This window comes from Cheilinus undulatus, linkage group 9 (assembly GCF_018320785.1).
Source record: "Cheilinus undulatus linkage group 9, ASM1832078v1, whole genome shotgun sequence".
Classification (NCBI taxonomy): Eukaryota; Metazoa; Chordata; class Actinopteri; order Labriformes; family Labridae; genus Cheilinus; species Cheilinus undulatus.
The window spans coordinates 42355998-42382782 of record NC_054873.1 but is presented as its reverse complement, the minus strand read 5'-3'; the positions used below and the strand labels follow the sequence as shown (position 1 = coordinate 42382782).

At 38.0% G+C, this 26785-nt stretch overlaps 1 protein-coding gene across 1 annotated transcript in view; it reads right to left on the bottom strand.

Moving 5' to 3' along the window:
* The window catches only part of lonp2 (lon peptidase 2, peroxisomal), a 47070-nt gene extending 20527 nt beyond the window's left edge, over positions 1 to 26543 (bottom strand). The window contains exons 1-9 of the mRNA XM_041795349.1: positions 26242 to 26543; positions 16149 to 16284; positions 14093 to 14206; positions 9679 to 9810; positions 7814 to 7936; positions 7565 to 7728; positions 7158 to 7252; positions 3756 to 3874; positions 3479 to 3618 (exon numbers count right to left, since the gene is read on the bottom strand). Coding sequence (XP_041651283.1) covers positions 3479 to 3618; positions 3756 to 3874; positions 7158 to 7252; positions 7565 to 7728; positions 7814 to 7936; positions 9679 to 9810; positions 14093 to 14206; positions 16149 to 16284; positions 26242 to 26474 — 1256 coding nt within the window. The 5' untranslated portion in view covers positions 26475 to 26543. The remainder of the gene's footprint in view (positions 1 to 3478; positions 3619 to 3755; positions 3875 to 7157; positions 7253 to 7564; positions 7729 to 7813; positions 7937 to 9678; positions 9811 to 14092; positions 14207 to 16148; positions 16285 to 26241) is intronic.
* Positions 26544 to 26785: the final 242 nt, after the last annotated feature.

Here is a 26785-nt window from a genome sequence, read left to right as displayed (position 1 = left end):
TCCCTTCATCTACAGTGCCTTTTTTAATCATCTCACTAGTATATCAGCACGGGCAGACTTCCAGGCACAACAAAAAAGATAAACTGGCACAACTTTCCAAAGTCCTGGACGCATCTTAAACCAGTGTGCTCCAAATGGTCTGAATGAGAAATAACTTAATTACTCCTTACAGACAAGAAAAGTGTTTCCTCTTAAGTTTAAAGAAAAATAAAGAGAAAACAGATTATCTTTTCCAAACTAGCTTCATTTTTCATGTTGTTTTGTTCAGTGTGATGACTACATCTGAAACATAATCCAAATATTTTAGTCATGATCAGAGACATACTCCTCTCAGCAGCAGAGAGCGCTGTGCTCCTTTCAACACCATCAGAGCCAACAGAAGCGCCACTCTCACTGCTGCAGGAAGTACTATCAGTGTCTGAAACCACATCATTCAAAATGAGCTGCTTAAGAACAAAGAGCCACAAAACTATGAACACAATGCTTCTTATTAGCACGCTCTTTAAACATTTTGATGAATGTGTTTGCAGCAATTTAAAAACTGAGCGTTTTTGCCAAATATGGTTCCCACTCTTTTCTGGAGATTATTTCCAGTCAGAGCTGATTTTATAGTAATCCACTGTGCCCATACACCAGGGGTGTCCAAACTATGGCCTGGGGGCCAAATGCAGCCTGTGGTCCACTTTTGATTGGCCCACAGCAAATTTTGAACATAAAATGAAATTAGAAGATGAAGTTTTTTCTTGATTGTATTGTACTTCTTAGTTTAAGCACAAGGCAGTGCTACCATGCTCATTCTGTAAACAAACATTTTGACAAGAATTTATTGATATTTTTATTAATTTGTGACTACACAAAGATGATACTGTAAATGGTAAACATATTGGCAACCAAAGTAATAATGTTATCTTGATTAGAATGCCCTAATTAATCACCCTACTAAACAGTGGCGCCAATGGTGTACCAGGTGCGTAGCCAGTGGTATCCAGGGCCAACCAGGACCCCCAATATCTGTCTCCTCTCCCAAAAATCCTTCAATTGATTGGCCTTGTCAATCAACTACTAGCCATATTAGCACACTCAGTCACTAAGAACATCTTAATCTACATTAGATTGGTTGAATATCCTCAAGGTGCGGTACATGAAAGTGGCCCCACCATTCTTATGTATTTCAATATATGGCCCTCGGTGGAAAAAGTCTGGACACCCCTGCCATAAACCAAGATGTTTCTTTCTGTGGAAGTCTGTTTCAGAAGATGTGCAGTCTGTGAACTCTTCCATGCTTATAAATAAAAAAAATTGCATTAAATAATGCAAATACACAGATGTATAGCCCTAATTTTATTGCAATGAAAATAATACATGAATGAAAGTAACAACAATTAAAAATTAATAAAAGTGGATGTGATAAAAACTCATATGAATCAAATTATGATAAAAATGCATCTAAATTAAGAGTGAAGTCATAAATTATGAACTGATTTGATTACTTTGAGGTTTATTTTATGAAAATTGTTGCAATGTTGTTATTGTTATACGCTCATTTAAATTATGTTTAACTGACTAGTCTACAGAGAGTATAATACTTAGAAAATAGTCAAATTCATATCAGGGTCACTGTGTCAGCCACACAGTACAGAGTATATTAGGCTCACATCACACCCGCTAGCATTAGCAGCTAGCTCCGCCAGTCTTCGTTCCGCTCTGTAGATTGTCTTTGATATGTGGCCTTTCACTTCAGTTGAGTAGTTATACGTGAGTTCAACCCTTGACAGCCTACACGCCACTTTATTTCCATTTATTACTAAAAAAATTGTCATACCACGCTGTTCCTACTGCACGCTAACTGCTAAGCTTCTCATATTTACATCCGGTGAAGCCCCGGGGAAAAGTTTAGACAGGAAGGCAGCGGCCATTCACTGAGGCTACAGTAGCTTTTAGTGGTGCAAGGTTCATCAAACTTTAAAAGAACATTATAGACCAGGATCTCAAGCCTGTGTTGAAAAAAAAATGAAAGGTAATTAGTCCAATGACTCTTAAATCTCGCACTGGCTTATTATTAACCGTTTAACAACCCACATCCCTAAAAGAACCCATTACAGATCTCAGGCATAAGATATATTGTCCTGGTTTTCTAACTGTAAAAACATCACTCATTTTGTCACTAGAACTTTGAAATTCTATCAAAGTGTTGGTATTATAACTTAATCCAATTTCTGTGTGGACTACAGGCATTTCTGATCTGTTAATGTCCCTAAAACTGTAAAAATTAACAGTAACAAACATCTTTTTTTTAGATGAAATGAGATGAAAAATACTTTAACTTCATGCAAAAGTGAATATCATTTTGAGTAGAAAAAAATCCAGTTTGTCAGTATTGAGACTTTTTTTTTTTTTGCATATTTTTGACTTAATAATAATTCATCTGCCATTCATAGTTTTAACCACAGTGTCCAATTCATTATTAAATGGTCTAAACAATGGCAGACCCACATTTAAAATCAGCACATGCAAAGCAAGCTATTTAGCGCAACTGAACCAAACATACTAACGGATCTAATATCATTCAGTAAGATAAGAAAAAAGTGATGTTAACGCCATCAACTAAAAAAAAAGAACACAGTAGCAGTGACTCAGGTTTGAACATCTGAAAATTAACATTTATTACATTACTTGAAGTTTCTGCCACTACAATTGTACTGTCTGCTTGTGACACTGTGTGACGTGTGTGTTTCCAGCCTTTAGCCTGTTCTTAATGCTGCTGTCTAACATTAGTCATTGTTTGAAATGATCCATAACATAATTTAGACATTCATCACCTGTTTTAGAAAAATGACTCCAAAACAAGACAATCTTTAAAAAAAAATCTAGGACTTCTAGGACAGCATGAGTTGTCTTTGACTGGCTGGTGTTTTTTAGGTTTCCCAGAATGCACCAGCCCTAGTGAAGGGCTGCACGATTTTGGCCAAAATGATATAATGATTAATATTTTGATCAATAGTGAGATCACAGTTGTTAATATTTACTCCTTAATTTTAGGGACAATTTTCATTATTGCTCTTTGTTCATCTTAAATTGAAAAACATATACAACTAACCTATTGTCAGTGCTAGTATTTTGGCCCATACTGGTCAAATATGATACAGCAGCGGCTCCTACATTTGCCCACTGTTGCACTGCTGGGTACATAATATAAATACTAAAAAGTAGGTAAAAGAAGGTCAAAGAATAAGATCTAACGTTCAGTATTAATCCTCATCCCAGCAAACAGTTCTTTGCAGTAGTTGTTTGTCTTGTGCATTGTCTTATAATTAGGGTAATTTACTTCCTATTAGGAAAAAAACCCTTGTCTTGAAGGATAAATTAATGGTACATACAACTTTCTAAAGAAGAATAGCTTCTCAACGGGTCCATATTTTTTTCTATGTAGGATGCATCAGGGTAATTCTTGAGTTGAGTTACTTTCCTGCAATCATACCTGTGTCCTCTGATGTCAGACTGGTCACAAACGCCTCCCAAAGCAATGCGGTGAAACTCTCTGCCCAGAGTCCTGGCTATGGAGCGGCCCACACTGGTCTTGCCCACTCCTGGAGGCCCCACAAAGCATAGGATGGGGCCCTGAGACACAAAAACAAGGAAATTTACAGATGCACAATATGTTGATAATTGATTCCAATATTTAAAATAATAGATTCTTTATTTATACAGTGCATAATTTAATATGTTTGACAGTGAGATGGATGTATAAGGGGCACCTTCAGTGAGGATTTCAGCTGTCTAACAGCCAGGTACTCGAGCACACGTCTCTTCAGCTTCTCCATGGCATAGTGATCATTGTCTAGTAGAGTACGAGCTGCTCCAATGTCCAGGCAGTCTATGTGTTTATGGGTGTTGGGTGGAGCATAAGTGGATGAGATGGATAGGTGCCAGACAGAAAAAGAAAACATTATTGTTAGTGAAACGCGAGCTGCAGAGAGAAAGACAAGTGAGAGTAAGTTGAGAAAGTGAGAAGGAAGAAAAAACAATAGAAAACAAGTTTGCATTAAAGGTTTGGAGAAGTTTTCCATTGTGGTTTGGCAGATTTCACCAGTCTATTCAAGTTAGAAAATCCTCCCACATTGTTTGTCACAAAGATATTTCAAATGTATTTAAAGCTTGTGCACTGGCAATGACCTCTAACCTCGGGATCGAACCCAGTGAGCTGAGATTATGGTTTTACAGGCAGACTGTGGTCAGCAGCAGAAACACAGCAGAGCAGTGCCAAAGCCTGTTTCTGTGAAACAAGTGTTTTCACCTCCGTTTATATGGAGAGAGGTCATTTTGATTTTCTGACAGTCTGACAGCCCTAAGTACAAAATTAACTCTTCCTTCTATTTAGTTTTAACCAGCAGCTGAGGAAAACATCAGGATTTTCAGCTGCTAAATGCTCCACTATGTTCATCAGCTGGTAAACATAACTTTGCCTTTCTGTTGATTAGTGTTGAATCACCTGCCTGCTGCAGAAAAGAGCATTCATTAAAGTTGTGAGACAAAATTAAAAACTTAAAAAGGTCATTTTTTTATCATATAATTATATTAAAACTTGTATTTATTATTGGCAGAATAGACTACTTTGTCCCATCAACTATCTGAAGCATAGTCTCAGTAACATCACGTATCGGATTCTGTTATTTTGAACTCAAAGATGGTTGGACTATATTAACTCTACTTTACCTTGGCAGATTCCAAATAACACCTACTGACTCAGACTTCGAGGCACATTCCTAGCAAGTGTTTGGATCCTCAGTGCTGTTCTATTGCGAAATCAGTAAGTGCATGCGGGCTCTGATGTGGACTTCATAAGATGAAGATGCACTTTCCATGAGCCTGCAGATATTCCTATGGGATTTGTTACAAACTTGGTTACATAGAGAACATGTCTGACACCCACTACAAACTTTTAGTCCTTTATTTCTTTTTGTTGGCATTTATAACATATTTAAAGAGTAGCTTGTGGGATTTTTTCTAGTACAATATTGACAACTTTTTACTTTTGATCTGAATAAATAAGAATACACAAGGGGGATTTTTCTCATTACTGAATGGAACGCTAGTTTCCAGGGAATGTGTGAAATCATGAATATTTGTCTCATTGCGTATCTTTAATAGATGTATCCTACAGTTGATTGTGGACACTGCCATCTTGGGTGGCCAATATAACTGGGCTGGTAACTGGGACATCTTCAGCCTCTCACATATTGTGATAGCAGCAGAGACAGGTGGATTAAAAACCTTGAACAGATGCTGATGAAAATACCACAATTGAACAGTGACCCATTAACTTAATAAGTAAGTAATGTAACACTTTTTCTTTTATAAAGTTACTAGTAATGTGTGATGAATTACCTTTTTAGTAACAGTGCTGGAGATGGTTACAAGATTACTCTACTCACTTACCAGCTTAAAGGTACAGTGTGTAATATCTAGCCTAGTAGCATTAGCATTTTTAACAAACTTGGTAAGAATGAAACATAATATTTGTAAGCAGGTCTATCTGAATTACCATTTAATCACCTGAATTAAAAAAATGTTGTTTTTAAAGTTAACTCATAAAAAGCCTTTTATTCATACATAGAGAGGGTCCGTGGATGCCGCCATCTTGGATTTTTGCATTTTGAATGATGATGATACTACAGAAGGAACCACAACAAAAAATTTTTAAATTCCACTGGTTGCCACAGTTTCCACCAGAGGAATGAGCATCACAATCTAGAATTGACTGTTAGATGTTGCTGATATTCCAAACTGTACACACTGCACCTTAAATAATTTAAACAACTGCATTTAGCAAAACAAGCTTGGTTAAAATGAAACATAACATTTATAAGTACATTGATCTAAATTAGTGTTGACATCTGATAACACATTTTTTAAATTTATGTTTTAAATTAACTCAGAATAAGCCATTTTATTCATACATAGGAGGGTCCTAAATACCATTTATTAATCACTCAGATACCAGTACAATTCTACTTTTCTTTTACTTTGCAAATTTACTTACACACCTGAAGCCATTAACCCATTTTAGCCTCTTAAACTAAGTATTGTTTGAAACAGCCTCCAAAAACCTGGAGGTTTTCTAAAAACACATCAGAATTTTATCTTTTACTTAAAAATTTCTCTGTCCTTGCAGATGATAGAGACATGAGATAAAAAACATCTGAAAGCTTACACACTCAGCGTCAACAATAAATAACTACCTTTGCCCTAAAGTTCATTAAAATTTCTTTAAAACTATCAATCAGTCAGAATAATCAGCACCCCCTTCTTCAAACATGCCCCTTACCCAGTGAGCCTTAGCTAGCTAGCACCACTCAGATCATAATCTGGGCTGTTGTCAAAGTCATCAGCCATCATCAGTGTCACTGCTCAACTTTAAACTTTTATCATCCATCAGATCCGGAGGCTAAACAAACTAAAGTCATATATTTTTCATCCCTTCATCTTCCACATGTGTGTTTTGGCAAATCACACTGCATTTTGTCCATCAGTTTTCTTAAAAACAATGACATTATCCAAAAAATGTTGGCATCACATCAGGTCTAAAAGATAGAAGCTCACAATAACTACATAAAGTCTAAATGGGTTACAGTCTGAGAGGATTCAGGGCTGAGGGTTTAGGGTGGAGACTGGTATTTTGCCTTTCTATCAATCTGAAAACAGAAAAAGCAGCGGAGCTGAGGCCTCACTTTCTTATACCAATTTACTCATAACGCTTTGCCTCACTAAAAATGAAAACAAATGAAATATTTAAAGGAAATGCCCCCTGTGCAGTGTAAGGCAATAAGAATGAACTTGTTTTTGAATAGGCAATAAAGACATTTATTCATGTTGTTAAAGTTGGTTCTTTATAACATGGGAATGAATCTAGATCTCTTGTCTTTTGAAGACAGCACTGAGTAGACACTCAAAGACCAGCGCTTTATGTGTTGTGTTTGGTATTTGTTTCCTTTTTCTAGATTGGAGGTTGATGCTTACTTTGACCATGTTTTAGAGCAATAAATGTGTCAAAAATACACATTCCTTTTAGTTTTGTTTTAGAAACTCGATTATTTACCATTAACTCAGACAGACAGACAGACAGACATCTCTACTTGGTTATATTTAGCTTCATTTACCTTTTGTGCTTTTGCTCCAAGGCAACTCTACCATCAAATCCAAGTAGTTTCTGGTCAGGGCGTACTCAGGCATGGACTGAGGCATCTTTTTCAATCTGAGAAGAGATGAATCTGATAAGCTTTAACACCAGTCTGACCTTTGAGTGAAAAACAACAATTTCTCAATAAAATCTTATCAGAGCAAAAATATAAAGGGATACAAGAATATTTATTAAGCTTTGTTCTTTCTAAACGTCTTTAGGAATTTTTGGAATTAAAACGATGATGGACAGTTTGATTGATCAAAGACGAGCACTCATGTTTTTATCAGTAAAAGCTCAGATTGAACACAGATTACTAGGAGAGAATGATGCAGCATGTTTTGTCCTAAATGAGCAAGTGAAGGTTTTATCTGGACTTAAAATCACCTCTTGAGCTCTTTGAGGCAAACTTTAAGTGCAGCTTCAGGCATGTTGGCCCCGTGGACCTTCCTTTCCAAGGCTACGGTGTCATTACCATCATCGTCTTCCTCCTCCTCATCTAGATTGAACGGTCGACCTGGGAGCACTCCACCTTTACGCACTGATAACACCTGAACAGGTGAGGCACAAAGAGGTGAACGGGTTTATAAATACAACAATAACTGCAAGAAAAAGTAAGCCAATAAGCTGTTTTACCCTCTTTTCATTGTCAGGACTTCTCTTCTTGGTTTTCTGCAGCAGTTTGAGCCCCTCTATCTGTCTGGTCAACATGGGCAGAGCCTTCTTAAATCGCTCTTCCAAACTCACAGCATCCAGGACCTTCATGGGAAATTTGAAAAACAAAAGAAAAAGCAACAACTGAGGACTGAATAATATAAATGTAGTGTCAGTCACATCACCCATTGGTTTGAAGCTGAACAACGTGGGACAATGTGGTTTCTTGCTCTTCTTTTAACAAAGAAATGTGGTCCAGTTCTAATAAAACTGCTAATAAAGCTACATCCATGCTAATCTCTTCATGTTAGTCACCTCAGCTTAACCACACTTGTGGGAACTGCCTGTTCTTCTCAAATGATGCTGATTTTTCTGGTAATTTTCAGATCAAGTACGTTTTTAAGAAAATTTAGAAATCACTACTTTTACTCTTACTGAAATAAGTTTAAACTAAAGTATCTGCACTTTTATTTTAGTACAATGCTCTTGTATTTTTCCACTTTTGTTGACTTCACAGTAGCACATAGAGAAAGAGAGTGATTCCACATCACACCCCAAAACAGCTGTTGTATTTTACTTTATTATAGAGCTGTGAATTTACCTAAATGACCTGGTTGGAAAACCAAATTCTCATGTTTGTATTGCCATTAAGGAGGGTTCATTTTTTTACAGTTCAACTCAGTAGCTTCTAAAGCTGGGCAATAAATGAACATTTAGATTAAATCTCCATCTGTCATAGTGTAATTTTCAAATCACAGTAGTTGCTTTATTTCTATCACTTTAAATGCATGTCAAAATACCAGTTTCATGCATTTTTTTTTTGCAGCAGAGATGTTATGGTCTAGACATCACGCAAATATTAAAGCATCAATTTTCTCCAGAATAGTTTGCAAAAATCTTCCTTTTCTTATTTTTGTAAATTACTGTCTTATGTACTATGAGAATGACCAAAAATATTCATTCCCTTCAACACAAAAAATCACACTGCATCTACAAAATGAGTCAAAATAATCAAAGTTTGATATATAATCCATACTGATTATTTTATGTAATCCAAACATGTATGCCCAGAAACAGGAGAACAGTTTATCGCGTGAGTTTATTGAAAAATACATCAGATAAGAACTTAAAAAGGTAACTGCATTTTAAATTGACTTTTTTTTTTCTTTTACTTGACTATATTAATAGACCAGTACTTTCACTTTAACTTTAGTAAATTTTAACCAAAGTGACTGTACTTTAACTGGAGTACAAGAGTCAAGTACTTGTTCTACCCCTGGAAAAAAACAACGGACAAAACGATAGTGTCATGCCGTGCTGCACATTGATTGTTTAATCCCAATTATCTTGTTCTGAAAATTGTGGGAAGCCAAAATTGTGATTGAATTTGAACTTGATTTACTGCCTAGTAGTGGCAGATGTCTGAGCATTTTATACTGGTATATTGATTTCTCCATTGTGTAGAACACACACACAACTTTTAAGATTAAAAAATAGCATGAAAAATGTGGCTTACACACCAGATTTGACAGTAATCAAAACAGAGGTGGAATAAAAATAACATCAACCATGTACACTGAGTACTAATAAATTGATGAGGTATTCAGATCAAAACTTTTCTTCAAACCAGGCTGTAAGCATGCTTATTTCTACAGTTAAAATTGGCGTTTTTAATGGGACTTAATGGGGATGCCTTGGCTTTTGCAGCCAACGTGATTATGTTTTTTATTGATAAATAAAAATACATAACATCTGAAAAACATAAATGTGCTGCAATCACAGTACAACTTAACAAATCCTGGCTTGAATTTATTGATAAAGGTGCCAAAAGCTAGAGGTCACTCTACCTGCAGTTTCTCCTTGTTTGAAGTCCGGATCATGGAGGCCACAACATCAGGAAGAGTTTCTCTTGGGAGACTGTCCAACAGACGCCTAAACTTAGCCACCACTGGAACCGACATGTCCAACATACCTAACAACTACACAAACACACACAGAAAGAAACACAGCAGAATTTGATTTACTGACATGACTGAGTGCCAGTCCTCACAGCAGGTTGTTGTTATGGTATATCACTTGTTTGCTTTTAAAGTGGTTTAGACACGTCTAGCCTGCTTCTTGTTAAATACTATGATGCATTTCAACACTTTGGAATGTTTTCGTTGAGCTTTCCAGGAATTCACATTGAGAGTTGAACTGTTACAGGCATAAATTATGAACCTAAAAACCAACAAGAAGCTTCTTGATGCCTTTTGATTAATTGTTGAATGAGTTCCTGCGAAATCTGAGATACATGCTGTCAAACTTCCATATGTGCTACATGACAGCAACCTGCAGGTGTTCCCCAAGCATGATGAGATAAGATAAGAGAGGATTAAAGTTATGCTGAGGGAAATTTAGGCATCTTTACTGAAAGGGAACCCTAAGTCTCATGTGAGTCTGCTCAATGTGCCTCTTGTTAGTTCTACTTAACATACAGAATGGAAACACTGATTTGAATTGTCATTTCTCACACATACACAAACTATAACACAGCAGTTAGTGGTTTTTGGTTGTTTGCAGGAAGATTTTCCAGACTAAAGTTTAATCTTTTACAGAGATTTTCTGTCAGCACAATTCACATGTTTATTGCTAAACTTGCTCAGATGAGTGTTGCCTGTTTCTCGCTACACAGACAGGATAAACTGCAACATTGCAAAGCTTTCCCACAATTTACTCAGGGAGAGAACATCCATGTCTTGCATAAATTGTGAATTCAAAAGACAGATTAGGCATTTGATTCATTATTGAATGAGCTTGGAAGACACTTGATTTATACATTTGCAAACATCCACATGCTACTGCAACCTGCAGGTGTTCCTGAAGTAAGATGGATGGAAAAGACTTCTTTAGATTCTGATGATGAACCCGTTGGATACAAACTGCTAGATATGACTGATACAGAATCTCAAATTAAATAAGAGAAAACATTTTATTAGCTGTTTAAGTGGTTCCTAAAGCTTCATCATGAAAGCATAGATTACAGCACATCCATTTATTTTTATGGATACTCTTTTTAGTGGACTGAACATGGCAGTTGGTAGTCTTTGACTAGATGATCCTTATAAGCAAACACAGAGAATGCCAGCAAAGCTAAAAACCATTGTTCTAGGAATAAGAATCCCCCTAGTTTGATTCATCTGTGTTAAAATCTTTGGTTCTAATTCTCTTTTATATGAGCTGTCATGTGTGGGGATCCTTGTGTGTCCCTTTGCAGGTGGAGCATCCTGACTGGCTGGAGATGTGGGTCTGGCTGTGCATCACCCTTCAGGATCCAGGCCTTTCAAAAGATCCCGTTTCCCACAGTGGTTTGGCAATCAACTGGCAGCAGAAGCCTTTTCTGTCCAACCTCCAAAATCCTCGAAAAAGATGTGATTCATGTGGGATTAGTGGTTCTTTCAGTGTTCTTATCATTTGGTTTTTCATGTGTAAATATCCCTTTGTTAAAGAGTGAAACATCAGGGGTGAACTTACTAGCCTTTTATTGTCAGTTTGTAAAAATGTATCTTGTTTGTGATTTTGTGCCCTGACTCAGGCTGAATGATTATTCGCTTTTTGTTTTATTATTTGAATTTTTTTTATTTTAGCCAATATTTTATCAACTTTAAACTAAGTTCAGCCTCAGTTTTGGGATCATGGAGAAAATATCCCTTTTTTCTTTAATGCCCTGCCACATTAAAGTTAAAAAAAAAAAACATTTTGTGAGTGGCTGGATCTGTTTTGTGCAGAACAAACTATGTTAACTGGTTCAAGCACAGGCAAACTGTAGATCCAGAATTCTGCATTGTTTTAATTCAATTTTCTTTATGTCATTATTGTAATTCCCAAACTATTCTGTCATTTATCCATTTAATAATATAAATCAGCAGTTTTGTCATCTATGAAAAACAGCAGGCAGTGGAAATAAACCATGTTATTAGAGGCCTTCTTTTTTTGTTGTTTTTAATTCCTTCACAAAGGCAAATCCTTTCAAGGGGACCAAAAAACACTGTTCCAGTGTTTTTGCAAAGATATTGAGGTATCTGAAGTATCTACCAACCCTCAAAAAGTCTGTAGTCAGCCTATATCTATGGGCGCAGTGATGAAGCAAGCTTGAGCCCCGAGGTCCAGTACATTTGAATAGTGTGAGAGCTCTATACTGTGCACACTGCACTTAGTTGGCCACGGCACAGGAGGTAGAAGTGGGCTTCAACTTGGTGCAATTGCTCAAAACAACTCAAAATAAGCCTAAAGATTAAGCAGCGTTACTGACATGTGTATTTCTTCTTTGTGCTGATTCTGAGACTGCAGGGTGAGTAAATTGCATGTGCCACATTATGACGTGATGATGTAGCCATGTCCAGGCCCGGTTGGGCATGAAGCAATGTGAGTGCAGGACAGTAGGGGACTGGTGAAGGGGGAGGGAAAGGCTTCAACACGGTACAGGCAATCTGAAATCTGACAGCTCGTTCAAAACCCACTCTCCCTGTGGCATCAGGATGAGTCATTATGACAATGCCCGCCCCTTGCCTAGCATCTCTAGACATGGCAACTAACAAGACTTTAGTAAAGACTTAAGCCCCCACTGCTTTTTCCTTAAAAAGAGTAGGAGCCTCTACAATTATGCAGACTGGGACAAGTTCAGCAAAAAAGCTGCTTTTTGGTTGGCTGCAAACACCAACGTCTCTTACATCCAGTTCCAGACATAGATGGCCTAAGAGTGAAGAGGCTAGACTTTATTTTTAATGGGAATGTCCTCTCCACAGTTGGGAAAAAAACTTGTTTGTGTGAGTCAACTAAGTGAATGCCTGACTGTTAGTGAACCAGGCAATGTAACGGAAAAGTGGCCACCAAACTCCTCATGGTACCAACTGTCCTTGGCAGATCTACTGATGAGGGAAGTGAGGATTTAAAAAATTCCAAAATGTTTTGTGTTTCTTTAGATGTTAAGTACAAGTTTAACTTAAGCAGCTGGCTTATATAAAATGTGTTTCATTCTTTAGCAACATTGGCTTTTAGTCTGCATTAGGGCTATCAATAGATTAAAATTTTTAATCGCAATTAGTCTCACAACTTTCACAGTTAACTTATGATTAATCATAAATTAATCACACCCTTTTTATCTGTTCTATTTGTGTCAAACAGGAATATTTCTCAATATTTAAAAACCCTTATCAACACAAGTGGACAAAAATGCTTTCCTTATGTAAATGTTTGTTCATGGCAAGAATGCTGATTGGTCCTATCACTTTCTAACCAGGGCCCAAACGGTTCAGACGGGAGCTTTGCAAGATGGATTTGCCAGTGAGAAACAAGGAAACAGGCATATTCATTTGCTTTGCAAGGTTAGTGTCTAACTTCACACTTCTAGAGGTTTATAAAAAATTGAAAACATGCTGAATAGGACAACATATTAATGCAACTATGACATCAGTGTAATAGCAAACTCACTGGTAACATTTTACTCAACAATACATTTTTTTACTTCTATTCTTTTAAATCTACGCACAGCACTTTGAAAGCACTCTGCATTGAAGATGTGCTTGGCTAGCGAGTGTTACGGGCTATTTAAGACTCTACGATCTACTAAGTTCATGTCGACAGTAAGCCCAAACAACTTCAGTCTCATCTGGCATGATCTGAAAGCTGAACCAGTCATTCAAAAGTCTCTGTCCTTTAGCCACTTCTGCTCGCTTGCACTGCATCACGATGGCATTGCTTCCTGGTTTCGCAAACTACAGGATGGGTCGAGGATCACACAGAACGCGCATGCGTTAATCGTTATTAACGCATTAACTTTGACAGCCCTAGTCTGCATACAACGTTACAGCTGTTTAGTTCATTCACAGCAACATTTTCATGTTTGGATAGGGAAAACTACTTCAATCTCCACATTGACAAAGCACACTGCTATGTTTCCCCAGGGGCAAGATGACGTGGAGCCTTGGAAATATGTCCGCAAACACTGTGGGTAAGAGGTGCAGGGTGAGATGTAGTTTATTTGCATTTAAAGAGACATACATGAAAATGCACTGTTCTGAGAAAATCTGTTTTAGAGCTGGCTGACACAAGGTCAAAAACCTCTGGTGCTTGCTTTTAGTCTGACAAAAGCGCAGCACAGATGTTTCATTTAACCCACAGAGATGTTATAAGGTGGAAAAGGCTTATGTCATCTGTAACTTATTTCCTTTTTTACTTTTCTCTTTAGCCACATACACATTGAACACAGCTATTAACACAAACCTGAACGGCAGCATGATAGAACTGCTGGGACAACTCCCCGAGCTCTCCATCTTCAGCTGTGACACCGTCTGATGCCGGGGTTGTGTACTGCTCAAGTTTATCCAACTGCTCCACCTGCATAGTTTTCAATCAGAGAAAAAAACCCACAAAGTTTCTGAGAAAATATCAGTATGAGATTTGTGGTGCCCCTGCAGAGTTTTTAACCACAGGCAGTGCTTTAGAGTGAAGTTTCAGTGAATGATTTGCGTTACTGTTTGGAAGACACACAACCCTTATGTGATCCTGGTTTAAAACTATTTCTTCGTCTTTTTATTTCATTTCTTTTTGTATGAAACACTGATTGTCAAGTTTTTGATAAACACATTGTGTAAGAATTACTTTTTTAATAAGAAAACTCCACAGGACATCTAAATAAGGAGCCATAATTGTTCAGCTTTCTTCATAAAGCAACAAGATTCTTCTCAATCTAGAGAGACAGATCTCCCCTATTAAAAGGTAAATGGAAATTGAGCCTGTATAGCACTTTTTGTCTGACTACTCAAAACACTTTAACACTGCAGGTTACACCACCATGTAGGTTGCTATGGAGATTGGCCATCAGTATTAGCTAATCCCATTCATATTCACATCCATATTCTTTTACACGCCACCGTCGAAGCAGTTAGAGCAAATTAGGTTTGTGTCTTAGCCAAGGACACATCCACATGTGATTGCAGGAGCTGGGAATCAAACCCACGACGTTCCAAGCCACCTACTGGGCTGTAGTCACCCTAAGACATTAAAGATGCCATAAAATGATATTTGGAGCTTGTGTTACTTTGTGAACACCAAAAGTTAGACGAAAAAATAAAAAAGAGTGATTTATCATGAAGAGGAAGTCTCTTGCGCTTCAGCCCCTCCACGGGTGGAGGTCGGTGCTCACAGAAAGGACCAGCAACATACAAGTGTGTTTCAATGGATCTACCAGGTAAATCTAAGGAAGAAATTGGAGCACAAAAATCACTCTAAGCCGTTTAGTCAGGTGCAGAGGACTAACGTTTCAACATGCACTACGTCTTCATCAGAGTCAAATTGTAATGATGCAGTTTGAAAACTTTACATACCCTCCTCATTACAGAGTTTCAACCTTGATTGGTTGTTAAGAGAGGAACGTCAGCCCGCAGTGGATCAATACTGTGACAGCACTCATGTCTAGCCCTATATTCCAATCAGGAATATGTGAACATAATTTGGGTTAATTTGTCCATGTTGTGACTAGTTAGTCTGAGGCAGTCCCAGGAGGTGATTGGTGATTGACTCGCAGATGATAGGATGTATTCACATCCCATTTCCCTCCACTTTCAACTGGCTGCGTTCTCCAGTGTTTCTAACATGTGCATGCCTAATTTTTGTTTGGAGACGTAGGGTGAATTGCCGGTTTTTGCCATGTTTCTCTCCTGTTTTTGAAAAGTAAGGAAGGTAAAAGGTTATATTTTGATCTCTCCTAAATTGGGTTAGCTCACTCAGAAATGTTTTGTTTCACTGGTCTGATTCACCCTGAAGTTTATCCGGTTGAAGTCACTGGTTGATATAATGCAATATATTTTCTGTAAATAAATTCCCCTGCTCTTATACTATGAAATATTAGCCTCTTTAGCTGCAGGGGGCATGGGGAAATGGGTCGTTTTCATTTGTTGTTGTGTCATGGCCAACCATAGTTGGGGCAATTGCACCTTCTCATGTATACACATTGATGCACATACTGAGTGTTAGCACGTGACATAGAAACATTGTCCTGTCACTAATATCAGACTGTTCCCCTGAGGAACATGTGCACCTAACTCTCCTAGACATAAACAAGTAAATGAGATTAAACAGTAGAGGACTTCAAACACCTAAACTTCGTTTAGCCCATGTTTTTAGAGTAAGAAAAACATTTAACGTATAAGTTAGAGCTCATGGAGACGCTTCGTGTGTTTTGGTGAATAACAAAGATATGCATCAATTTTGTTTGTGTATAGGAAATCTCCTAAGGGTGGAGACAGAACAATACTGTTTGATATTACACTAGTTTTACCTCTGCCAGGACAAAGGGTCGCTCCTTTAGCAGACTCGTCACACTGAAACGGCACAATCCAGTGATGAGGAGGGTGTAGTGGGGCTTCGGCCAGTTACTACCCACCACCTGCACTGCAATCCCCGCGGTGCCGATTCTGCAGGGAGGCAAAGGCAGAGTGAAACAGAGGAGCTAACATATTGAAATATAACAAATAACAAAGGAGCCAAATTATTTAAATATAATTATCTTATTATCCAAATTCCAAACAATGTAACAAGGACGTTTGTTCAGATACAACCAGGACTGTGCTGATAGGATCCCAGTACAGGTTTTTGGCTAGTACTGACTCGAATAGGTATATGGAACCAGTAGCAATGGGTCAATTCAAGAAGTCATGTGCTACATCACTGTTTTCAGTGCACTGGTAGGCCTGTGTATTTTGTTAAGCAGAGCCAACACAGCACTGATGCCACTAATAACAAATGCAAAGGAGTTTGGATGTAATTCTGACTAAATGGAATATCACCAACACTGTTTCAAAGGTTGGCTGATAAATAAGTGGGTTCGAACAATTAAAATAAACAAAACAAAACAGATGGGTTGACATTGTTGGCTGCATTGCAAATGCAGAGAAACATCAAGTGATGGTGTGAAAGAACGAAACACTTGTAACTCTGGTAGTGTGTCACCATGGAAATGATCTCTAAAGGCACTCTGCCTGACTTCTCCAAGAATACATGAGAACATTTACCGTCAGAGATGTAAAAGCTTTTCACCAAGTGCTATGATATTACCACATAGACTTTGACTCAATTTTTTCTGCCATAAAGGAAGTGTTTCATTAGTTCACTAAGGAGCATGATATTTTGAAAGAGAAATATAACAATATAAATGAGCCACAGACAGTGATGTGCCAATCTTAACTCCAATAAAGATGGGATCTCTGGTCTCTTGGTTTTTGCTTATATCGATTGCCAACCATTCAAAGGCAAGGGCTGAGCCTTTGGAAAAAAAACTCTGAGGGTGATTGGATGAACGTTCAGTCTGTCACATCTCTACAGGCCAATCAGAGCAATAAAACACGTGACGTCGCAACCACTCCCATGGACTAAAACTGCATAACGCCAACCATGGCAACTGTAGACACGTCAGTACACAACTTTTGCCTTTTTTGAAAAGAAAACAACTCACTGCTGTTTTATGTTCTTCTTTTAACGACAAAATGTCGTCAAGTTCTGATAAAACTGATGCTCTAGCAGCATTCATGCTAATCTCTTCCGCCATAATTACACTGACCTCTTGTCGCTGCTTGCTTGTGTCACGACTCTGCCAAAAGTACTGCCACTCGACGCTGATTGGTCCTGTCATTTTCTAATCGGGCCCAAACTGTTCAGATGGGAGCTTTGTAAGATCAATTCACCAGTGAGAAACATAGAAACAGGTGAATCTTTCTGCTTTGCAAGGTTAAGTACTGATGCATTTTGAAAAAAGGAAACTACAGAAGACACAAATTCTAGGCCTCTAAGGTTTGGAAGAGTGCTGTCACACAATGCTCATGGCAAGTTTCTGCAAAGCAGTCCAGCAATTTTCATTACAGTTCATTAAGGTTTAACACATTAAATTCTGATATAGCCCCATTTCCACACCTGATGTCCATCTAGCCCCACCCCGTTGCGATGAGAGATCCGTCTCTTTTTAGAGATCTGGATCAATTGACCTAGCTCAGTCATTAGAGCAGCGAACAGTTTGGCTTTCTCTACTCAATGTATGTAGAAATGTTTCGATAACTGCAGTGTGCAGGTCCATTTAGAGCTTTAAAGTACTAACTTTTCTCAATTCCCATTCATTCCTACCAGTGTTCCTTACTTCCTGGCCCCCCATCTGACATTTGCCTGTCATTGGGATCAAGTGACTGCAAAGAGCCTATAAACTAAAATCAGAAAGATCCGTTCTCCAGCCTGTGCTCTAGCTGCACTGGTAGCTTCACTGTATGTGCAAAGCGATCGAAGTTGTGATTCTTTTGTTGCTCATGGGTTTTATTATGTTGTTTGCCAAGTCTCTAAGAAATGTAGGAGGTCTGCAGGACTGAGTGATTTGTGATTTTAATGTGTAAACTGTGTAGGAATCATCCTCAATGTATGTAGAAATTGTCCGATGATAGCTGCAGCATGCAGGTTCATTAAGAGCTTTAATGTACTAACTTTCCTTCATTCCCTTTCATTCTTTTGTTTTCAATGTCACTCAAAAATGTTATGTGCTCTATCAAACTGATAAAGCACTTCACTGATGGTAAATGAAGATTTTGGTATGTGATCTGTAGCCTGAAGCAGTGTAGTGTGTCCTAATGTAATAGCTTTAGGTATCTGCAGTGAATCCTACAGCTTTTTACATCCATTAACTCTGATGATAAATGTTCTCCTGTGTTCTTGCAGAGCCAAAGCAGAGTGCCTTTAGAAAGTATTTATGTGCTGACAAAGTCTTCCACAGTTCCAAGTGATTTGTCACTTTCAATCCATCACTGTGTTTCCCCATCTTTGCAATGTTTCCTTATGCCTGCCTTCTCTATTTGTTTAACCTTGTAGTTAAACAGGCATCCCCAGAAGCATGAGCTGGGAATAAATTGCTTCTAGTCACAGAAGTTGTCACTCTAACAAGCATGGAATCCTTCCAAACTGCTTAACCTTTGTTGTTAGCTTCCTCCGTGCTATGCAGGGGCCTACCAGGGATGTGTAGTATGCACACATGCTGCTACAAACAGAGAGTAGCGTAGAACTGAACTGTATACACTGGTTGAAAGGATTAGCCCCATCAGATAGTTAGATTAGACCCATATCTAATATCAGCACTCGATTGGCCCATGGCTGATCACAGACTGTACAACTCCGTCCGTTGATTTGTTATCAAGAAAAACTTTATTAAGAAAATCAGAGCCCACAATCAACAAGTCATGCTCTCAAAATACACTCTTGAGTTTCGCAACAATAAGTCCAAATTTGGCTGATTTTTGTATGTAGACTGTATGCATACATTGTAGCTCGTTATCAATGAAGGTTCACTGTTTTAGCAGAGGGTGACTACAAGTGGTGCACAGAAATTTCAGTTTCTATGTTTTTCCTTTAAGTTGTTAATAAAGTTGGGAAAAATCTGATGCTGAACAAATGATTTCCAGTGTTATCATCACAGTAAGAAGTAGCCTATAGGTTTTGATTTAAGATTGCATCAGATAACTATCAGCAGGCACTAACAGACATGCTTTGCAGCTACATAATGAAGAAGAACAAAAAAAAACATTGAAAAGGAGTAAAACTGTTTTAAGACATATATATTTAGTGACACAATATGATTCCCATGTGATTTTCTTTATGAACAAAACTTTCAAATTAAATTTTCTTCTCCCTGTTTCCCCAATTTAATCCAGACCTGAAGTTTAATTTCCAGGAACATCCCATCTGAAAGCACTGTTCTTTGGTCATAGGGGACTCATCTCATATTATGAGCAGGTTGCTTTGCCAAAACATGCTTCATACAAAGGCCTCAGTGTTTTAATTAAGACAGCATTATTCAGAAAAGCTTAATAGGTCTATGAAATTCAAAGACACAAACAAAAGACCTCCTGGTGTGACAGGCGCAATGACTGTTTGACAGCTGAGCAGCTGGCAAGCAAGGAGACAAATTTAATTCAAAGTAAGTGACAGTCAAAGTTTACATTTACGAGACAAAATTTATGAGTAAGAGATAAAAAAGTGTAATAAACAAATAGTACAGCTGTGAGGAAATTAGCAGAAGTCCCTGGCAATGTCACTAAAACACCCACACGCAAACAGAGACAGTATGTTTCTGATTATGGGCTTGCACTGCATGGATTTAATGTGAAGCTGCTGCAAATATGAGGCTGGATGACTGCAGATCTGTGTGTGTGTGTGTGTATGGTGGGTGATTCAAGAAGCTCTAAATCAAAGACACATGGGTTTATTCATGGAAAAGCAGATTGGATAACCAGAAGCTGCATCCATGCCACATTACTGCGGTGTACCACAACAACGAGAGGGAAAGGGAGTTCTTATAATTTTCTTTTCTGTTTAAAAATTTATGTTCTGATTTCCAAGAGCTCTGAATTCAACTGATCCAGTGTTTGAAAAGCAACAGGAGGCCACAGTGAAAAACAGAAAGACACAGAGCAGACTGTCATACTAAAAGGCAGACACAATTGCATAATGTTTTTTATGATGATGATGATATGATTATGAATGTCTGAATGATTTTATCAACGTGATGCCAGTGTCTATGGGAAAGCTCCCATAGAAAAGCATCTGAGAAAGACAGGGCTTTCAAAAAATTCTTGGTAAGTGATTGGAGGAACGTCCTGTTGTCACATCCCTTATAGGCCAATCAGAGCAACAGGAGAAAATGACATTGCTTCACTTGAGCTGATAAGCCACCGCTGCAGTAGAGTGTTAATGGCAGAGATTCTCTGTGAATAATATTGATGCCAAGCCCGGTCAGAAGACATGCAAAAATGTCTTCTCCGCCAAGACAAGCCTTCAGTGTGATTCTTTGCTCTTGTTCTAAAAAGAAATGTGGTCCAGTTCCAATCAAACTGCCACTTCTCTACAATTACATCCAAGCTAATAGCTAGCATGGCAGCAGCCATTGGATACACCAGCAGAGCCTACCCGCAACAACCGCAAACTCATGCAGAAGCAGACCGGAAGAAGAGCAAAAAAATCTTTTCTGTCATGAAAAGCATTCAGTGTTGCTCCCTGCCATTGTTTAAATAAAGAAATGTTGTCCACTTTGGAAAACTGCTGCTGTGGCTAAGTCTGAGCTAATCACTCTACCAGCAGCCATTTTACACAACCACTCATACGACAACTTACCCTTTCCCCCTGTAAATCTCACAAACTCATGCTTATATTGAAAACATCTTTCCCATCATGAACGGCTTTTAGTAGTGGCGTAAAGATAATCCGATATGGATCGGTTAACCAATCTTGACGTTGTCCGCGGAGCCCTGGACCGGTAAAAATACGGCACAAACCGGTCCTTGGACCGGTTTTAATGTTAGAGATTGTTTCACGAGGCTCCGCCACTTGTTTTCATAGCCTGTTCTGCCATGCTCTGGCTCAGCATCTGTAATCTCGCGTGACCGGCGTTGACCTTTTACCTTTTCATGGGAGTTCTGTTCACCATGGGTGCTCGCTGGATGGGTTTCACCGGTCGTCGCCTAAACGTCTTTCAGTTACAGTTCTGCACCTCAGGAGAAATTCATTTGGACTTTATATGAAGGAAGGATAACTTACAAAATGTCTGCCCATCCGTACGCTTTCGAGAAAAGCGATTAAGAACTATGGCAGCTCATAAATCTCGCCTGTTGATACGGCGGAGCTAAAGTTTAGTTAAGATGCTAACCCTAAACGCAGCACACACAGACCCGAACATAAACCCTTTTCTAAATTAAAACTCGGAGAAGTCTTCAGTTATCACCGTAACAAGAGCCCGTTCATTCACAGGGTATACAACCGTAAAGTGTTGTTGGGAGTGATTGATTTGGTGACATAATCAATACATCTGAGCCCACTGATATGATATTAAACAGAGAGGACTTCACTGAGCTGGAGATCAGCTGTTCTCCAGTGAATTAATTCAAGAATAAAAACAATCAAGAATGGTCAGATATGCAGAGAAAGGAAATAACCATGTTTTAACGACATGTGGACTGAATACTCACATTAAGAGGAATTATGAAAGGAAAAAATGTATAGAAAGCTGTTTTAATTTGACTGTTTTCAATATTATTTTAAGCCCTTGTTCCTCTGTACTAGCAGACACACAGAGCTCTGTCTATCCAAATCTCTGAATTTAAATTCGTTTTAATTTGTGCTTCTTGGGAAAATTTGATATTTAGTTTGTACTGTTATTGGGATTAATAATGCTAGGGAAGTTACAAGTACAGAAGGACGAACATGTACCAGTAAAAACTCATTTTAATATTTGTTTCCCAATTCAATGTCAAAGTAAGACACCTGGGTGTGATGAAAACTTTCTTAAACATAATTTCAGAATGGCACAGGAGGCCTGGCATTTAGTCTATTTTATAAATAAGATCAAATAAACTTAGATTGTTAAGAAATTATCTTGTTTTCCCCTTTTTTGTTTTTTTTTGTTAAAGCAAAAAGTTATTTTGATTCTATAATCAGACTGTATTGGATCGAATCAGACCGAACCGAATCGTTCTGTATTTTAATCAAACGTCAGTCAATCGAATCGTAGTCTGTGAATCGAGATCTACATTGAATCTTCTTAAGAAGGAGAGATTCACACCTCTAGCTTTTAGTGTTGTTTTCATTCTTTGTTTCATGCAGAAACACGGTCCACGCTATGCTGGAGCTATATCCGAGCTGATCGTCTCACTGAAGGCAGCCATTGCAAATGACTTAGAGTATAACGAAACTCCGCCCATAGCTACTGCCTCACACTATCCAAATTACACCGATTGGTTCGGACAGTGTTTTGTTAGGCACAAATGTTGTGGATTGGAGCTTTTCAGGATGGATTTGCCTGATGACAGAGACGGAGCCTGGCAAATCATTCTGCTTCACAAGGTTATGTCAAAATACCGGTTCAAAACAACTTTTAACTTAAATCTTGCGGCAGATATGTTTTTCTCTACACACCAGGCAAATATTCAAGAGTTAATTTTTTGTAGAGTAGTTTGCAAAAAAATCTACTTTCCTTTTTCATATGTTTTTCATTATTAAAAATTAGAATGACATAAAAAATGATCAGATATGAAAATTTCTTTTGAATTTGCAATGAGTCGAAATAATTACAATGATTGATTGATTCATGATGGATTTTTTCTACTCAGTCCTTACTGACAGGATGTATGAGTGTACCATAATGCTACATTTTAAAGACTCCATTAAGTGTGTGGCATTTAAAGTTGAACCAACAGATGTACAGTGATAAACACATTTATTAGACCACCCTAACCTTAACCAAAGTAAGGTTTATGCCACAGCTGCCCTAAATTAACAGCATTGGTAATTACCAAAATCATGTTTTATGTTTCTGCAATGGTTAATACTCCAATATGTAGAAGCTCTTTAACCTAAATGATATTTTTAATGCTAAAATATAATTATTATTGTTATCCATGAATTTTCAAATTTACTGATTTACAAAAAAACTGAAAAAATAGTAAAGCACATTAATATTTCTTGATTAATATGTCAAATTACAGTTATTTACTTGCATTCCTGAACAGGTAAATTAGTTTTAGTGGTTGAGTGTTATGCTTCATTCATTTCTGACTTCTCAGAGAAGCCCAGTGAGCTCAGAGTGGGCTCAAATTTTGGTGAATTCAGTTTGAAATCCCTTATTCCTGTTCAAAATGGTAAAACGTGGAGAGCTCACTGAAAATGAAAGAGTCCACATTAAAGCAATTCATGATGCTGGATGGTCTCTGAGACAAATATGACAGGTGGTCTAATAAATTTGTTAAGCACTGTATCTCAGCTGAATATGTTCTTTATTATCATCCTTCATTAATTTAAAGATGGTTCCTTAGACTGAAGTTCAACAACTAATATAATTTTCTGACAGGAGTATTATTTTGTCAGGACTGTCTCAAGAAACCACCCTGCAAGCCTGCTGTTTAATAAGGAGATTTAATTTTCATTTATAAGTACTAGCTCCATAAAAAGGGCATGTATTGTTACTTTGTACTCTTTATGGCTCACTTTTTGTCATCAGGTTGTTCCAGTACTGTTTGTAGCTCTTTCCATATGATGTACATGCAATTCATAGACATTATTTTCAGTTTTTTTTAAATCACTGGATGTTCATACTTGAAGAACAATATATCTATCATTTATGGCAGAATAAAATGTTGTTCACATCAGCTGTCAACTTTAAGTTATTGTCATGCATCCCTATTATTTTTTTCTGATGGTCTTCACCTCCGATAAAAACTTTGAAATAAAAGTAACTATGTCTTAGCAACTGTGACAGATGGAGAGAAACAGTTGCTATTCAGTAACCAGACTGGCCTGGTTGACTGCTGATGAAAGGTTGAAGTCCATGTCTCTGTGCATTGCTCGCCCCCCCCCCCCCCTTGGTAGGTAACATACAGACGTTTCTAGAAGAGAGAACTCAGTAACTGTTTTCAGATATCAAAAATTATGTAGAACACAAGAAACAAATACTTAACTTAGTAAGCCTATATCTAAATAGTTGTCAGTGTTTTTAAGACACAAAATAAGGAGTAAAGAAAAATTGGCTTAAGTAAAAAATAAAACCTAAGGCTGCTTAAACTGTGTCCCCCTTGCTTAAAAGCTGACATGTTGATCCTGTCTCATATTCATTTTATGATGTCAAGCCCAAATGTTTTCAGTCTACAGCAAAAATATAGGAATTGGCCTCACTGTCCCTATACTTTTGGAGAGTGCACGCTGCCATTTAACGCTGATATATCGGTTGTAAATATCATCAGAAATTTTAATATCTTCCAATAGCAAAAATTAACTTACTAACCAAATATCTGCCAAAGCTGACATAATGCTGTAACATTTGTGCATCCTCAAGACAGACCTTTTGCAGAAAAGTGACTACTGCAATGTCATTTGCTAAAGTGGATGGCAGATGTACCACTACTGACATTAGATTACAATACAGTTGAGAGGATAATTACATTTGAGGTGTTTTTGGAAGCCATAAAAGTTATAGAAAGTAAAGTAATGGAATCAGGCTGCTTAACACTATTGTCAGTAACTCTGTCCATGAGTTTAGTCTCCTCAAAGGCGCTCACAGAGAATGTGTAACAACTGGACTGAAAGTGGTGTTTCTCTGTACACGGGCAGTGACATTACAGCATGAAAAAGCTTGATGAAAAAGCTTGATTTTAGTTGTTCATTAAAGCGTCAAAATAGTTTTAAGACTACACGAAGAAGTGTTTGCAAGCACTCTTTGTTTTCAATATTTTGTTTGGTTGAACATCACGCAGAAACAGAGTCCCATTACCCATAAGACCGCTGTTTGCTACTTTTAGCCTTCTCTGAACTTGTTACAAGACAGTACTAGGGAAAATAGCTGTCTACAGTTCACAAAATTTTTAGTAGGACACTTATACTACTTAAAACTTTCTGAGCTTTCCATACACAAATTATATGGAAGTCTTATTCTACTTTGGGAGATTTATGAACAAGACTATTCACTGAGCATTTGCATCCAGTAAGTAGCCCCAGGGACGCATGATATTGTTTCTCTGCCAATAACTGATGCTTAAAATTCATTTTAGCCAAAACAGATACCGATGTATACACAACATTCTTGTCATAAAAAACACCACGTCTTTAGTGTAAGGAGAAGGTGAATCAAGCGGTGCTGAGACAGCCAGGAAGCTGGTCTAGCAGTTGTTACACATCGCTCAAAATGTTTGGGGCTCATGATGGGCCTCCATGAGTGTGCTGCGGCCCAGGCAACCACCAATACCTGATGGTACACTTGTATATTCAGGGCTGGTATATGACATATACTGTTGATAGCCAATACATTGGCTTTAAATATCTGCAGAAATTGTCATATTTGCCAATAATGATGTTTAACTTTCCAAGCCAGTATTTGCAGATAGGATCCCGATATCGTGCCAACTATATTGTGCATCCCCAAGTAGCAAGTTTCTTTTCCTGTCCAGGCTGGAGTGGTACCAAGCAGGATAGACGGTGTGACATGTGCTAAAAAGATTCAAATAGTGATCTCAATATTAAGCAAAGAAGAAGCAAGAATAGGTCAATCATTAGCATTAGCCTTTTTTCTACTAAAATCAAATTGAAAATTAAACTATGCTATCTTGGCATCCCCTTGTTGAACTTTTTGATTAAGATAGTAAAAATGCAATAAACTTACAAGCAGTAAACTATGTCTTATGTTCTACACTACTTCAAGACCTTTAAGGTTTGTTTAGTGACAGCTTGGGATGGGCGCCGACCCCAGTTTGGAACTCCCTGTACTACCAGCTGTTTCGTATCAACAAAAACAGCAACACTGTATCAAACTCAGGAAGTGAGTCCCCTATTTTCCTCTCTAGTCACCAACAATAAATGTTTATTACTTGTGCAGTGTGGGGAGGTCGTCGGTGTCATGGTCTGGGTCTCTGGTGTTGGGAATCACTCCTATGATTGTGCTCTTCAGTGAAGTCCCCTTCAGCAGCCGCTGGCTGACCAGGTGCATGTTCCGTGGAGAGTCCACGCTGAACCGGACGGTGGAGCCCGGGAGGAGGACTCCCTCATGGGTCAGCAGTAACGGCAGACGGCTCGGTATCTGAATTCCAGCACCGGAGGCCATTATCCGATGTCTTCAAAAGCAGGGTAACTGTTCAAAACACAACTCTAGCAGATAAATACGTACTTTGGAATCCTTACGTAAACCTTTTCCGGCGGGTATTTCAAAATAAAGTCATTTTCAAGTGTACGAGCATATTGTTAGCCCCCCCTTGTAAAATTATATATAAAGATAATTTTACGTAACCCATACATACGATGTCTTTTTTCCAAACACTGTCTAGTTAATTATTCCTCCTGTAAATGGCTATTCTTTTTCATATTCCAGCTCTTACTTTCTCTATTTCCTGTTTCGGTGGATAAGGTACGGCAAGT